Here is a 16,964-nt window from a genome sequence, read left to right on the forward strand (position 1 = left end):
CTCACAGTGAGGGAACTGCCAGAAGGCCCTTGGCGCTGGACCTCAGTGTCCGGGCTGAACGATGGGGGTGGAGACGCTTCTTCAGGTATATTGGGCCAAGGCCGTTTAGGGCTTTAAAGGTCAGCACCAACACTTTGAATTGTGCTTGGAAATGTACTGGGAGCCAATGTTGGTCTTTCAGGGCTGGTGTTATGTGGTCTTAGCGGTCACCCCCAGTCACCAGTGTAGCTTCCGCTAGCTGCTGTAGCAATGCAATTCCAGTTTAGCTATGAGTTTCCTAAAGGGGACAGTGCCAGCCCTACCTAGAGAGGCCACTGAGATCTGAACCTGGGGTCTCCTTCTACAGATCTTGCCCACCTGCTTCAACACCTCCTGCTTGTTCTTGTTCAGCTCCTCGTACTTGACCTTCCACTGGCTCAGCTCCCCTTCCAGCTTCTCGATGTTCTTGCTGAGGGACAGCTTGTCCCTGAAAGAGACAACAACAACACAAAGGGCAAGGCTGAGGGCCGCACTCTGGGCACGCCTCAGCAAGCGAGGGGGGTGGCACGGGCGGCACTCACTCCCGCTCCTTGAGCAGCACTTTCTGGGATTCGTCCAGCCTCAGCTTCAGGGCCGTGATCTTGGTGGCGTCCTCCTCGATGACGGAGACGTCCTCCCAGAGCAGCCGGCTCCTCTCCTGCCGGGCGAAAGATGAGCGGACACTGACCGTGCTCCGCTGGTCCCAGCATTCCTGCCCTTCTTGCTTGCTCTTCAGGAGGTTCTCCATCAGCTCAAACTCCTGCAGTGACTGTGGATAAGAAGAGGTCACAAATGCCAAAGTCAGGCCTGTCTACAGACTCATGGTATGCTCAGGTGTGTTCTGTTGTTCTGGCCAAGAAATTGACTTACCAGGTCAGGGCGGCCAGAGGCAAGGTGCGTCCTTTATCCTTCTATAGCACATGCATCCCCAGGGTGGAATAAAATCAATGATTTTTTTTAAAACAACAACAAAAGTAATTTGGATTTTTAAAATTTAAATTGGATTTTTTAAAAATTTACATTGGATTTTAAAAAAATAAAATGCTTTTGGAGGAAAAATCATTCTAAATATAGTTTTCTATTTAAGTTACCTTATAGTCCAAAGGCTATTCATCAGTAAATAAGGATTTGTTTTAAGTTTTTCATGTGTGCTAAAACTCATTCTAAGTTTTTAAAAAATATTTAACCACATCAGTTAACAAACATGGGTACATATGCTATGTTATTGTTTTAGTTAAATACATTGTTTAAATTGTTATTACGGAAATGATTATATTTCCTTCCAATAACGTGCAGCAGAAAAGTTGTCCAAATGTAAACAGTTAACTTATTGAACCTCACAATAATTTCATAATTATCTTTCAATGTATAACCAAATCAGCAATTTTTGACATAACTGTAAAAACTACTCTGAAAATTTATTATTCCAAAAATACATCTGGTTCACATCTGGTTGTAAATATTAAGATTATACCAGCAAGAATGAGTCTTTCTGTAAAAATTTTTTTAGAAAAAATTAAATCAAGTCTTACTGACAAATGATTTAAATTGTGATTTAAATAAATTTGATTTAAATCAAATCCACCCTGTTCATTCCCACAGAAACATCTGAGAACTACTGGATCAGAGATTGTAACATGCATTATAAACAGGTTCTAAGCTGTTGTTGTGCTTCCCCCCCCCCCAATAAATGAGAGACTAGTTGCTATTGTTTTTTGCTCACTGTATTTTAAATTATGTTTATTAATTTGTGAAAAAGCAATAAAATGTTTTTAAAGTCATGCAGCAGGGCCCGACAGCTGATTACCAGAGAGCAGGTTTCGACTCCCACTCTCGCCTTACCCTGAGGACAACCCTGGATTACGGCTAAGCCTGTGGGTGGCTTAGAGGCACCCCTGACCAGGAATGCACCACTAACACCAGGGCTGGAACATCAGAGCTCGCTCTCCTCAGGGAAAAGCTGCTTCCACCTCTCTGAGAAGTGTTTATGAGTGAGTGGAACTTGGTTTAGTCCTCCAAATTGATGCGTTCTGGAAAAGCGAGGCTTGCATAGCCCGTGTTCTGCTCTAGAAATGCACAGCAAGGTGAAACACTTGGATATGGGCAGATATTAATGATTGCTTCATGATCTTATAACGGTTTTCACTTAGTTGGCAGTTTATAAACAAAGCTAAATAATGTGCATGGGAGAAACTGTAAGGGGCTATTATGATTTTTCTTGTAAATGTTGACAATTGTCAGGAAATTCACTAACTAATGTTATGCTAGTGCGGCCTTTGCCAACCTGGTGCCCTCCAGAGGTTTTGGACTGCAGTTGCCATCAGCCCCAACCAGCTCTGCCAAAAGAACTATAAGACACCAGGTTGGCAAAGGCTATTCTAGATGTTCTACATGCTGCAGTGTATTCTTTAGGTATATGTTTATTGTTGGAAAGTGACAAACAAACAAACAAACAAACAAACTGACAATGCCAATCAGATTAGGGGCCATTAATTATCTATAATTTCTCATGTAAAACACACAAAAAGCAGTTGCTTGCAAGCAGCTGTTCCTGTGCTATTGGCTGAACTGCTGTGATGTCACAGAATATTCATGAACATTCTATCTGCAAAGAAGGAATCATTGAACTTGAAAGTGTTGAAATTCTGTAAAGGAATAAAAGTTTGCTAGGAGGGAAAACTTAACACAGAACCTATGTGCTGCATAGGGGAATGACTGAGAGAAGGAGGGGGAAGGGAGAAAATCTATCCAAGACTTGCAGTCACATGTTGGCAAGGGATGGCAACTCCAAACCGTGGTTTCAAGGACAGGATACGAGCCACGGTCTCCCTTGTGCCTTTTCCCTCTCTCTCCATCACACCTTCATTTTCAATTTATCATAAAACATAATTTTGCCATGGAGAATGTCTGAAGCTCAGTAGCAGAGCATTTGTTTTGCATGCAGAAGGTTCTAGGTTCAATCCTGGGTTGGTTATCTCCAGGGAAGGCTGGGAGAGACCCCTCCCTTAAACTGTAGAGAGCTCCTGCCAGTCTGTGTAGTCAACACTGAGCTAGACAGATCAATCATTTTGACTATAAAAGGCAAAATAAGCTTCCTATATAAGCTTCCTATGTCCCTGCATCTGAATCAACCACGCTTTCCAATGCCCTCCAAACTGGAATTGAAATCCCACCTCAAACCATGGTTTGCAGGTTTGCAAGTGCAACTGATAGTTACAGATTTGGACATCATGGCAATCGGAACAAAACAATGGCGGGTGAGTGAAGCTGTGTCTCTCTCTCTCTCTCTCTCTGTGTGTGTGTGTGTGTGAGAGAGAGAGAGAGAGAGAGAGAGAGAGAGAGAGAGAGAGAAAGAGAGAGAGAGAGAGAGAGAGAGGGAATCTAAGGATAATTTCTGATATTTCACACGACTGGAGGATTGCCTGAACTAGGCAATTTAACCTAATCAATGAAACCTGCCAAATCGTCATCTAAGAGTGTTTAGTATAAATATAATGAAATGCGAAGGTGAATGAGTTGCCCATTAGCCCTGATTGCTACTCTCTGCCCAAAGAGTTGTGGTTGGCTTGGATCCAGCTATCCCAAGCCAGTAAAGCCAGTAAAACCATAGAGCGATTCCATCGTCCTAGAGCACAGGCCACAGGGAGTTTAGCAAATTGTAACTACTCGACGAATTGCTCTATCCTCTATATTCTGCATATGTGAAATTATCTTCTCAGCCATCAGTTCCCATCGGCCTCTGCCTTTGAGTCCAGGCAATTTCCTTTTGATGTGCACCAGCTGGCTCTTTATGGGAGCCAAAATTCCCATCCCTGCACTTTCTCACAGCAAAACGCCTCATTGTTTTGCATTTCAGTTGCTTTGTAAAAGCCCCCTCTTCCCCCCAAAAATATTCAATTTTTGGGAGAAATAAGAAAAGGCCAGAGAAACATCCAAGGCAAGCAATTCAAGGCATGGCATCCAGAGGCTTAATAAAAGCAAAATACAAATGAGGATCTGCAAAGACCTTTCACTGGCCTTCTGTGAAGATGCTGGGTTTTTAGAACCCCAAAGAAATTTGTACACAAACAAAAATGTCTTGCTCTACTTGCTTGTATTTCAGTAAATCAAGATATAAAACAGGAAAAGTTTTTGGATACCAGAAGTTGGTGTGGCTTATTGTGCTAAACAAGAGGAAGTAAAGTGACAGGTGAAATGATTGCTGACAATTATCCTGGCTGGCCCCACTTTCCATGTGACCTCCTCAAGACTTCCCTGTCATGCATGGAGAAGATTGCCACCTTTTAAAACAGCCCTTGCACCTTAAATATGCAGAAAGGAGTTAACTGAAGCTGTTCCTGGCACTGAAATAACTGGTGCGAAAAGCTCCACCTGTTCAAGTTCTGAATTCCAGGCTGCTCTTATTTATTGAGAATTGCTCACAAGGAACTTTGGCAAGGCTGTGCAGTTGAAACTTTGCACTTGCTTGGTGCAATAACTGGGGCATGAGATACACACATACGGGCCTTTTCCCTAGACCTACAACGGCTGTTCTCCCCTATAAGTAAATAAACCACCTCTTTCTTCAGAACCATGAGGTCTGGAACCTTGATTTGTTTTCAGTGGAAGGGCTGCAGTTCAAGGACAGAGCATCTTGCGCCATGTGCAAGAGGTCCCAGGTTCAACCCCCAGCATCTCCAGTCAGGGCTGGGAGACACTCCCACTTGAAATCCCAGAGTGTGGATAATATTGTACAAGATGGACCAAATGGATCGGTATGAGGCAGCTTCCTCTATCCCTACGAGTCCTCCGTATGAAGCAGGCCACTTGTGCCCTGCTCCCCCTCCTTACCTTGTTTTTTGGCAGCCTCTCAGAGCCCACATCCCGCACGGGCTCCTGCTCCGGGGAGGCCTCACTCTCCTTCTCGGACACGACTCGGTTGTCCAGCTCCTTCTCCTTCTCCCCTTTGCCCTCTCCCTTCAGCCGAGCCACCTCTTTGCCCAGCTGCTCGTTCTCATTCAGCACCTCCTGCCTCTCCCTCCTCAGGCCGGTCAGCTCCTTGGTCAGGGTCTCCAGTTTCTGGCGCAGCTGGCGTACCTCCTCTCGAGCCTTGTTGCGCTCAGCGCGCACCTTGCTCCACTTCTCCCGCCAGTTGGCGGTGCAGTCCGACCACCAGCGCATCGTCTTCTCCATCTGGGCGGCTCTGGCCCGCGCCTCCTCCAGCTCCCGCAAGCGCAGCTCCTCTCGGCTCTCCCAGTCACCATCCAGGCAGCCGGCGCTCAGCAAGGGGAGCTGTGGCAGGGGACCGGGCGAAGGGGTGCCACTCTTTGGGGTGGCGGGCAGGGAATCGGGGAGGCTCATCCTTTCGGGCTGAGGGCTGCCCAGGATATTGAGCAGGCTGCACTTGGAGAGCTGGGGTGAATCGGCCAAGTGGGAGCTGGCGTTCTGGCTCATTTTGTGTCCGGGATGTGGTCTCAGGTTAATGGCAGTCACCCAGTCACCTCACGTTCATGAGGTGTATGGTGAGGGACCAGAAGCCGCCATTTTGCTCCCCAGCAAGAGTTGTTTTCTTCTCTTCCCCAAGGAACTCTTCAACTGTACACACTCAGGCCAGCATGACTGAGGCCTCACCACCTTCCCTCTCCAAAAAGTACCTCATGGAAAGCCAAGCATGTTGGAGCCAGACATCCAAAGAGAATGTTATTGTTGCTTCTGGGCCGAAAGACAACTCTGGCTCCCTCTCAGCGAGTCCAGTGTCACTGTGGAAACCAGCAGATAGAGAGACCTGAATAAATAAGAAAAATGAATTAAAACCGAATCTACTATTGCGGCCTAAAACACAAGCAATTCTCAGTTGCAGCCTTTCACCATTTGTTATTTCTTCTGCTTTTTTAAGGGAAGAAAAGATGTTACAAATCCGCAGGAACATAGGAAAATGCCTTATACTGAGTCAGACCATTGAGTCTGTGGAACTTGTGCAATGTGCATGGCGGCATGTGACATCCTTAGTTCTGGTTTTCATTACTGTCTTCCATCACAATGGATGAGGGAATGAGGTGCGTGCACAGGAAAGAATAGAAACTTATGATTTGCATAACGCTTTTCAGGTGCTCAAAGCCCTTTGCATGCGTGGTCTGGTTCAAATCCCTGCTCAGCCATGACTCCACAGCCTCTCCACTGCCTCTCAGCCTAACCAACCTCACAGGGTTGTTGTGGGGTTAAAATGAGAAGGAAGAGGGAATCATGTCCGCTACCTTGAGCTCATTGGAATAATGGCCTTTCATGCTGCCAGCTTGGAATGTAACAGGCAAATTCCTTTATGTGATGATGCTTGTTCTTCACTGAGCACAATTTAGCCCCCTTGTTTCTGGCAGCCCCAAACGACAAAGGAAATAAAACTATTTGTGCTGATTGCCTAATGCCTGGTTAAAAGGACATATTATCTTTTGTAAAAAGCTTTGAGATTTTATTTATTTGTTTTACAATTGAGCGGTGTAGAAATTTTATGAAATAAATAAAAAGTATCTCAAGATCTGCACACAGAAATGTGTGGAGATTTTAATCAGAGTATGTACCTCAGGTTTTTTTTTTATAAAAAAAAGCAATAATATGGAGGTCTTAAGCAAGAGAGCTTTATAACCCTCTGTATTACGGTACCCCCCCACCCCAAAATAGAAACTGATATTGCCCCTCCACACCCAAAAGCACAAGCCTCTATTTCGTCTTTTGTGAAATGTAAATTACGAGATTAGGTTGGTAATATTTGCACTCTTAAATTATTGTAAAATTTCTGAGAGTTTGCTTTTTAAAATAAAAATGTGTGTACACACAGATATTGAAATGGGCAGAATGGCAAAAAAGGAGGGGAACGGGAGAGAAGCGACTAAGGAGAGAGACAGAAAACACATTCAAGATACATTCCCATCAAGTTCCTCCCACTGACGTGGATGACAAGCAGCAGAATAGCAATTGAAGTCCATGGCCAAAAAACCGGGGATGTGTGCATGATAATGTCCCAAATGCACACACAGAAAAATAAGATCCAATGGGCCCATGTGCAATAGTCCCTGTCTGGAAGCCAGAGCTACTAAATCTCACTTGATCAAATCAACACCCCCCTGCCTCCCCACACATGCTAAAATGGTTTGAAAGCATAGCTGTAAAGTTCTCCTTTTTTTAAAAGGGAAATTCCCTTATGCTGAATAGGCTTCCTCGCGAGAAAAGGGAAAACTTGACAGCTATGTTTGAAAGGGTGGTCTCCAAGAGCAGCTTGAAAATGTATATCCCAAACTGCAAAAGCACACGATCATTCCTTGTTTAAATTAATGCAAAGGGGTTCAGTTTGTGCTTTGGCAACAGAGCTTGGAAAGGGATCTACCCCTTTCTCAGAAGAACGTAATGCTGGCGGCAGCAGCAGCAGCAGGACACAAGGTGAAGTCATGCCATTTCAACTCCTTCTGGAACCTGGCCTGGAAACTGTAGGAAGGAGAGGGACAAAATTGGAGGCAGTGGGCGGAGGGGGGGGTGGAGGAATAAATTTTTAGCCTGGAAGAAAGGGAACAAACAAAAGCAAGGAGGATAATTGCATTCAGACTGATATAAACACACACAGAGAAACATGCATGCAACGGAAATTGGAAAACCACAAAGGCACAGACTGAGGACAGCAGGCCTGCCAAGAGGCTGTCATTAAGCTATACCCACACAGTTTCTCCACTGGCCAAAGATAAAATGGATCACTTGCCCTTGGCCTGTGCTTGAAAATGAGGCAGGAGGCATTAGGCAGAGAAGTGAACCAGCTCTTGAGAGAACCATTTTTCCTACCTGGGAGGCAAAAACATTCACTCCCGGTCACATACAGTATGACAAAACAGGAGTTTTGTAAAGAGTCACATTTTACATAGGCTAAAACATCTTTCTGCATATGAGGCACCAACCCAGCCATTGACTTGAGTTCCTGCGATGCTATGGGATGTTCGTGGACATTCCAGCTGCTGAGGGGGAAATGTGTCAACAATAGAATGCTGATGAACAGAGCAGCTTGTGAGAAGGAAGTGAATATTCAGCTTGCCTAGGTGCATTTAGTGGGTGAAGGATACTGTTCCTGGCAACCCTGAGATTACTGGATGGAAGAATGCTTTTAACTGTAACTGTTTTGGACTGTTTTTGATTGCAATTGTTTTTTAAAACACTATAAACCAGGCATGTCCAAAGTCCGGTCGGGGGCCACTTGCGGCCCCCGGGCTGGATTCAAATGACCCCCAGGCAATTTTGAAAAAGCAATCTCCTGCGGCCCCCAAGCGCAATTTTGAAAAAGCAATCTCCTGCGGCCCCCAAGTGCCTGCCCACCAAAGCCATTTCCTTTTTGCGGGCTTGTCATGAGCTCTCCCCTCTGCGCGGGGGGCATGGTGAGCCCCTGTGCCATTAGGGAGTCCCCAGCTGCGTGACTCCTTGGCCGGGGGGTGGGTTTGTGGCCAAATAAATAAATAAATACTACAGTACACGTTTGGGACGTTGATGCTGCAGCGATAGCGGTGGCAGAGGGGCGGCCGCCACCTTGATGCAGTGTCAGATTTATGTATAGACTAAGTAGGCTGAAGCCTAGGGTCTCTAAATCTAGGGTGCTTCACCAGCTCGCCTGCTCACCAGCGGGCAGTCTCCCCTCTCCCAAAATTGCAAACCCAAGACTTCATGCGAGGGCAGGGGAACTCAGGCCCAGCAACTATGAGACTCAGGGCTAGCCAGTGGGGCCCAATTTGAAGCAGTGGGGTACAACTTGAATTTATTTTTTTGTAGGGCCCCAGTTCACAGCCAAAGTCTGCAAAATCTTATAGATATAAATAAAATCCATCTAAATTTCCCAGGTGTGGGAGCTCCCTTAGGAGTGGCACGCGGGGCCCAATTTGGCCCATTTGTTCCAATTGCCTTAAGGTCAGCCCTGATGAGACTGTGCAGGGGTTGGACTGACAAGCCCTGCACCTTCTAGGTCCCTGGTGTCACCATTCAGAGTACAGACTCAAGGACTTGTTATGTAAATAAAGGGGGGGCACTTATTAGAAATCAGTTTTGACACCTCTCCCCCCCCCCGCAACCCTGAGACAATGAGCTCAGTCACCTTTTATTCACAGTCGCATAAGCACTACACTACAGCATGGTACATTCAACTGCACCCAAATAAGACACCGTCTTATATTTATTTTTCCTCAAAAAAAAAACACTATGGCTTATTTTCAGGGGATGTCTTATTTTTTCCCCTCCTCCTCCTCCTGCAGCGGCCAGCATTGCTGCTGTACCTATCACTATGTCTTATTTTCGGGGTATGGCTTTTATTCCTTGAATACTTTAAAATCCTGCTATGGCTTATTTTATGACTACGTCTTAAAATAGGAGAAACAGGGTAGCAATGGAGATTTATGTTACTGCTTTATGAATGAACACTGTGTTTTATGAATGGACTCTGTATTTTGTGAATTACCTAAGAGCCACCAATAGGGAGCTCTAGAATCTGACAGCTAACCAATTGGGTACTACCAAACAGTGACCCCCTGTTGCTGAAAGCAGGTAACTAGCAGGGAATGCTTCAGCTCAGCCTTTGCACTGTTGACTGAACACCCCCTGCTGTGCAGATAATGGAGAAAGCTCATAAATTGTATCCCTTCTGGCATCCTGGCCAACTCTATTATGCCGGTGTAAACCCTGGTGCACCAGAAGCCCAGAATAGCAGCAAATAAAATCCGCTCATACGTCAGCGACTGATAAGACTTGTCAACCAGTTCTTCCAAAGTCTTCCTAAAGTATAAAGCTCCAAAATACAGGCCAAAAGAGAGCAGGTCTGGGAAGAGTGAGGCATACAATGGGCACCACCAGTGAAAAGGCCCTGCTCTGTGTAGCTCCTGCCCTGTCATTTGATAGGGTGCCCACTTGCCCTCCTTCTTGACATGGAATGCTCTCTATTGGAGTCTACAGGTCCAGTACAAAGACCATAAGAAGGGAGAGTAGGGAAGACCAGTACAAAGACCATAAGAAGGGAAAGTTTGACCACAGTCACTGTTCTCTTCTGTCTCCTCAACACCTACTAAGTGTAAATGTAAGTTAAACCCAACAATTTCTGTGGGAAGCAATCCTAAAAAAAAGCTCAACAAGTTTGGCTGGCCCTCACGCATGTTCACTTCATCAAATCTGGCCCTCTTTGGAAAAAGTTTGGACACCACTGCTATAAACTGTTTTGAAGGTGTTTGCTTTTTGTTTTTGAACTGTGTGTTTGCTTGCTGCTCTGGAGTCCTTGGGAAGGAAGGGCGGGGTATGAATTCAATACAAAAAGAAATTGGTCCCTGGGATGACGGAAACAAGTGATGTCTTCCTGCCAGCATTAACCATGGGTGATGCCTTGGGATGGGGTGGTTTAGGCAGGGAGTGTTGTATGATATTGTTGTCACATGGGTTTTTGTTGGGAATCTATTATTACGTACACAAATCTCCCAGTTAGGAGGGACTGTGTGTTTAAATCATTCATATTTGCATGCAATAGTGAAACTTGTCTCAGAGATGGCGGCACCTTGCCCTGCTCCCACCCTCAGCATTCGCCGCATTTGCCCCAAACCTATCCCAACTCTACCACTTTCTTGCCCTCTGCTGCTTCGACGGCTCCACTCTCTTGGCTGCCTAAAGATGATCCAGAGAAATCCCGGGCCCCTTTCCTAACCTCTCACAGGAAGTCTGGCTTGCGTTTACGTCCACCCACAAGAAACCAAAAAAAAAAAAAAAACAAGGAAAGATGGAGCCTCTTCCAGACACATCTTTCCAACCCAAATTCCTTGGCTGCCTTTCTCCTTCCCCCAGCCCCAGTCCAGAAGTCTGCTGCTCTCTAGTTACTTTAACAGACAGGCAGCTGGAGGCAGAAGCCCCCTAAATGATGACAGGCGACCCTTCCCAGTCTCAAGAGGCTGGCGGACAGGCAGAGATCTGTGAGACCTTCCAAACCCATGCCCTGTTCCTCCTGCCTTGCCCCCACCCCCCACCCCAGATGGTTCCCAGCAGGTCACAGCATTTTCTGGGCCTAGCTCTAAAACCATGTGAGACAGGGCCAATTTGCAGCTTCCACGTGTACTTGGACTGAGATCTGCGAGCTTTCAATCCTGGCTCAAGAGGTGCTCATGGTGGCAGCCTGACACAGCCACAGGGAGACAGCAAGCCTTGCATTTGCCAGCAAAGGTGCATCAAACTGCGAACCCAGCCGATTTCCTGCATATATGTTGCAAGACTGTGCTGAAAAGCAATAGACACAAGCCATGGTCCTCCACAGCAACAAGCAGATGTGGCCCTCCAGATGTTTCTTGACTACACCTCCAATTGTTCCTGGCAATGTTTGGCAGGGCTGATGGGATTCCCACAGCATTTGGAAGGCCACAGATTTCTCTATCCCAATTTGTACTTGATATACATTAAAAGCGAATGTCCGAAATAGAGCAGCTGTCGGCGTTGGTATGAAATGGCAGGTAATCTAATGTTGTGAATGTCTAAAAAAGTCGGAGACTCACCTGTGAGTATCAGCCATATGCGATTGCTAGCATTATTAGTTGTGTTATGAGAATTATAAGGTTTAAGATATAAAATATAAAAAGCAAACACACACACACACACACACACACACACACACACACACACACACAAACCGCATGTCTGAAACAGTACAGGGAAAAGTCCTGAAACCATTTTGTCCCTCCCAAATTGACCTCAAATGTTTCTCTGCAAGGAGGGAAGAAACAAGAAAAACCTCCCCATTGTCTGTTTGCTCACAAATCCTGCCTTAAGGGCACATTTAAGATATGAATAGGGTGAGCCTGTGACCTGGACTCAGGAATTAAGTATTTATCATCATAAAAGAATAACCAGGCTGTTTCTGTTTCAGTGTATCTGTGTATCTGAAGAAGTGTGCATGCACACGAAAGCTCATACCAAAACAAAAACTTAGTTGGTCTTTAAGGTGCTACTGAAGGAATTTTTTTTATTTTGAATAACCAGGCTGTCCAGGTAAACCAATTAACAGCCAGGTAAACCCATCAACAGGTTTCCTGCCTGACAGGATTCTGTTGTAGACCTCCTCTTCTTTGATATATGTATGATGTATTTTGGGGGTGGGGGTGGTCTTGGGCTCCAGGGTGGACAATTACAAAAGTCTATATAAGGGCTTGTGTGCCATTGCTCAGGGTCCCTCCTGCCTCATGTGTGTGGTTGTGAGCACCCTGTTGCAACAGTTAATAAAGATCAGGCTTACTAGCTGCTTTGCTTCTCAATAATCTCTGGTTGGCCTCTGTTATTTTCTCCTACCGATAGAGAACCTACATAAGGACTCTATATGGGCTCTTGGGTACCTCATAAGGGAAAAGGAGCGTTTTTTTCTTATAACAGTTGCGTAAGGAGAAGGGGGGGAATATAGGAAAAAATGTTGGGGTGTTCAAAAATTCATCCAGGATGTTCAACACACACCCCACCCGTTGGTACCTAATATGCTCCTCCCCACTCTCACTTCTTTATACCCTTTAAAAATAAAATAAAATGGGAAAGGGCTGCTAAGAAAGAGGAGGCATGTTAAAAGGACAGAGGGGTGTGTAAATCACTGGAGGAGACACAGCCAAGAAGGGGGAGCAGTCGAGGGAATGGAAGCCATTCAGAACATGGCAGATGGCCACAGAGAGACACGCTGGCAGATCAGGAAGGCTTGAAGATGTTGCCAAGAGGGTCTGCTTCGAGGCTGGTTTGACCCAAGACCATCGGCTCATCGGCACAATGGGGGAGTTTTGCCCAAGCGAAATGCAAGGGTGCAAAGGATTCTGGGATGTACATCATTGTTAATAAGTGGCCCCCCTGTGACCATGTTCAGAAACGGGATAGAGCCACTCTCCTATGAAGAAAGGTTGCAGCATTTTTAGCTTACAGAAAAGGCAAGGAAGAGTCAACATAATAGAAGCTTATAAAATTATGCATGACATGGAGAATGTGGATAGAGAAAAGTTTTCACCACTCTCTCATAATGCTAGAACTTGTAGAAATCCAAGAAAGCTGAATGCTGGATGTTTCAGGACAGAGGAAAAGAAAGTACTTCTTCCTGCAGTGCAGTTAACCTGTGGAACTCAACTTAGATGGCTTTAAAACAGAATTAATAGAAAACAGAAAATAGAACAGGGGTCCCCAGACTACGGTCCCTGGGCCGGATGCGGCCCAATTGGCCTCCCAAACCGGCCCGCGACGACCCCCTGTGCCCGCTGCTGCCGCCTGCTCTTACGGCGCGCGGCGCGGCGGCGATCTTCAGAATCGGGAAAAAATCGTCGAAAATCGCTTGTGCGCATGCGTATGGGCCTCTCCCGACCCAGAAGAGGTCATTTCCGGTGCACTTCCGGGTCGGGGGAGGCCCATACGCATGCGCACAAGCGATTTTCGACGATTTTTCCCGACCGTGTGCGTGTGCGCATGCGCACGGGCGCACACTCCCCCGCCCTCCGGCCCGCTGCGCGCGCACTCCCCTGCCCTCCAGCCCGCCGCGCGGTCGGCGCGGCAGGCACCGGCCCGAAGCCCGGTAAGTCTGGGGACCCCTGAAATAGAATTAATGATTCATGGAGGAGAGGGCTATCAATGGCTGCTAGCCATCGTTCCTATGTTCTGCCTCCATGGTAACACTCCTGAATACCAGTTGCTAGAAACCACAGGAGCAGAGAGGGCTCTCGTGCATAGAACACAACAGTACTTCTGCACAGTCCCCATGTGTTTCAATGGGGCCTACACAGGACCCTTGCCAGATTTATCAGATTTGGTAAGTTATGAACAATGGAATCGGGGGCTCCTCTGTGCGAAATTACAGAACGTGGGCTCCTGGGGCATATACTATGACTGCCAACAGGGTGATCTTTTCCCAGTCCCAGCAACTCTGATAAATGACTAATCTGTTCCTTCTAATCTTCAAACACCCGAAATCTTTCTTCTCCATGTTGGAGAACAGCTGCCGGGGGCTCCCTGCCTTTGTCCCCTGAGCAAGCCTAGATAAACATGCCTGACCTTTGCCCTCCCACCCAGGGATCCTGCAGCTAAGAGGGGCCACCACAGCCCAACGCATCTTGCAAACACCTCCCTCCCTGCCCAAACACACACACTCTGCTGTTTAGTAGGTTTCAACATTTCACATTAAGCATGCCACTGCTAGCCATTCCTGATGCGTTTTTCAGTACGCAAAGTGCTCTGGAACTCTCATCTTATTTACGTCAGGTAGGTAAGGCTGCGAAGAGTACGACATTCCCAAGGCTGTCAAGGTTTCCCATGCACAAAGCAAACACACTCCACGAGGCTGAGCTGTGGTGCAGCTGCCACATGTGCAGATGTGTGCCAGAAGTGAGAGTGGGGGAGATGAGAGCCCACCATTGCTTGTTTGCATCCGTTCATCAAAGCAAATAGATGCAGTTTTAAAGTGCTGAAAGGGTGCCACAAGTAGGCATCTCCCCAAACCTCTCACGATCCTGTAGGAATTTCCTGAGTAAAGTTAATGCCAGCTGGATGGCAAAATCATGCTACAAAGCATGGTACTTTCTTTACAGACCGTGATCTCCTTTCCACAGAAATACAGGACATTTTCATTTAATAAATGCACAACTGTCACTCATTTTTGGAAAAGGACCGAGGCCTTTTCTCCCAAGGTAGCATTTTTGTAGCACTTAAAACTGCTGTTATCCCGCCCCCCCCCCCCCCGGCAAACACAGATACAGTCCTTTACAAAAAAAAAGACAATGTAAATGTTAGCATGGGCAGAACCCAATAGAGAGAACTTGAAGGCTTCTACGGGGGGGGGGGGGACAGAACCTTGAGTTCAATGCTTTTCAATAATATTTCTGGACCTGAGTGTGGCGGTTCCAAGAGCTATGTGCCAATGGTGGGCAGGGCCAGAGGTAGAAGTGGGCAGAGCTATAAATGTAACCCCCCCAACAGTTGTCTAGTTTACACACACACACACACGCACACACCCCTCTACCCTCCATCCACACAAGCAAGAGGGATTATGGGAGTTCACAGACACATTTTAGCCAGCATAGCACCCCCTTATCCCACGGATTCAGAGAGCAGACATTGCTTCCCCCTCCTGCCCTTTTAAAGAGAGGGGAAGCTCAGGGCAGGGAGAGGTGAGCTGAGGATGTCTCAAGAGGGGCTTTGCAAATCCAGGCACACCCAGCTTGTGCCTGTTGCCTTCCTTGTTCAGCACCAACTCACCGCCTTCCTAAAAGGCATGATGGTTTAAGCTGTTTAAATAAATCAAACAGGACAGGAGATGCTGACATATTGGTTACCAGTCTGCTCTGGCAATGCTTCACCTGGGAAGGGCTGAGCTGCTTAATCCTTTTAGGACTTTCTAGGAAGAGAAGGAAGCAGCAGAAGGGAGGAAGTATTTGGTTCTGAGTGGCAGGGATGTCGGTTGCTCTCCTTTACATAAAAGGAACGAGACATTGAAGAAACTGAGCCAGGATCAGGGGGGGGGTAATGTTTAGTATGGAAATGTTAGTGCAGTATAATCAGAGGCTGCATCCCCTTGCCTAGGATGGTCAGATGCAGAAGAAGGCAAGGCTCCTGTGCTGTTATTTGCTGTCTGGAAGCTGGAATTCCAGCAGGTGTGCCTTGCATTACAGTTATTTTTAACTCAACAATATTTGGGGCTTTTTAATTTAGGGAAAAAAGGTGAAGTTCAAAAGAGAAGGCAAAGCTGTTTCGTGCCCCAGAGGCATCGATGGAGTGGCCCTGCATCTCTTCTCTCACCGCCAGCCCAGCCCACTCTGCCAATAATAATAATAATAATAATAATAATAATAATTTTATTATTTATACCCCGCCCACCTGGCTGGGTTTCCCCAGCCACTCTGGGTGGCTTCCAACAAAATATTGAAATACAATGGTCTGCTAAACATTAAAAGCTTCCCTAAACAGGGTTGCCTTCAGATGTCTTCTAAACGTCTGGTAGTTATTTATCTCTTTGACATCTGGTGGGAGGGCGTTCCACAGGGCGGGTGCCACTACCGAGAAGGCCCTCTGCCTGGTTCCCTGTAACTTGGCTTCTCGCAGCGAGGGAACTGCCAGAAGGCCCTCAGCGCTGGACCACTGGCTTGGATAATGCCCACTGGCATGTGGCCCCAGACTGCCCACCTATCACCGCACGTGGCCCTCATGGGCAAAACGTTCCCCTGTCCTGCACCACTCAGTTGCTGCCTAACGTAAGTGGGTTGTAACAGCATCTTTACTGTAGAATCATAGACCTGCAGAGATGGAAGGGACCCGAAGGAGCATCTACTCCAACCCCTTGCAAGGCAGGAATCAGTATCAGAAAAATAAATGGCAAAAAGATAAATATTAAGATGTGGATCCTGAAAGGCATGTGTGGGAAACAGGTGGATCATGGGTCTGAAAAGGATAAGGGCCACTATTAACATAGCAACATCCTCTGCATTCTAGGGGATACAATCTAGAGCCTCTTTATTGTTACCAGCTCAAAGAGGAGGAAGAGGCAGAAAACCAGATCCTTGACCACTCTTGATCACTCAACATGCTACAAGACAATGATTACTATGTTTTCTATGTTCTGTAAGCCGCCCAGAGTGGCTGGGGAAACACAGCCAGATTGCTGGGGTATAAATAAAATAAAATCATCATCATGTTAAGGGGGGTATTTTGCCTGAGGCAGCAAAAAATATGCTCCATTTGGGGAGGGTGTGTTTGTGTGTCTGTGTCTTTTTGCCTTTTGGAAAGGATCCACCAGAGCCAAAGAAATTGCGCCGCCCACAGCTTGTCCTAATTGTTTGCAGGCATGCCCATCTGCAAAGAGCTTTGCCCACATGAAAGGACCCCAGTGCTAGCAGCCAGACACCAAGCAGACATTGCAGGAGGGAGGAGGAGGACAGCAGGGGTCTACTCATTTTCAGGGGCGGGATGTCTGCTCTGCT

General features: G+C 46.7%; 1 protein-coding gene across 1 annotated transcript in view; it reads right to left on the reverse strand.

Moving 5' to 3' along the window:
* Positions 1 to 16,964, reverse strand: part of CCDC102A (coiled-coil domain containing 102A) — a 41,469-nt gene that overhangs the window by 16,012 nt on the left and 8,493 nt on the right. Inside the window, exons 2-4 of the mRNA XM_035119814.3 lie at positions 4,849 to 5,782; positions 561 to 787; positions 358 to 466 (exon numbers count right to left, since the gene is read on the reverse strand). Coding sequence (XP_034975705.3) covers positions 358 to 466; positions 561 to 787; positions 4,849 to 5,451 — 939 coding nt within the window. The 5' untranslated portion in view covers positions 5,452 to 5,782. The remainder of the gene's footprint in view (positions 1 to 357; positions 467 to 560; positions 788 to 4,848; positions 5,783 to 16,964) is intronic.

This window comes from Zootoca vivipara, chromosome 6, assembly GCF_965207765.1.
Source record: "Zootoca vivipara chromosome 6, rZooViv2.hap1.1, whole genome shotgun sequence".
Taxonomy (NCBI): domain Eukaryota; kingdom Metazoa; phylum Chordata; class Lepidosauria; order Squamata; family Lacertidae; genus Zootoca; species Zootoca vivipara.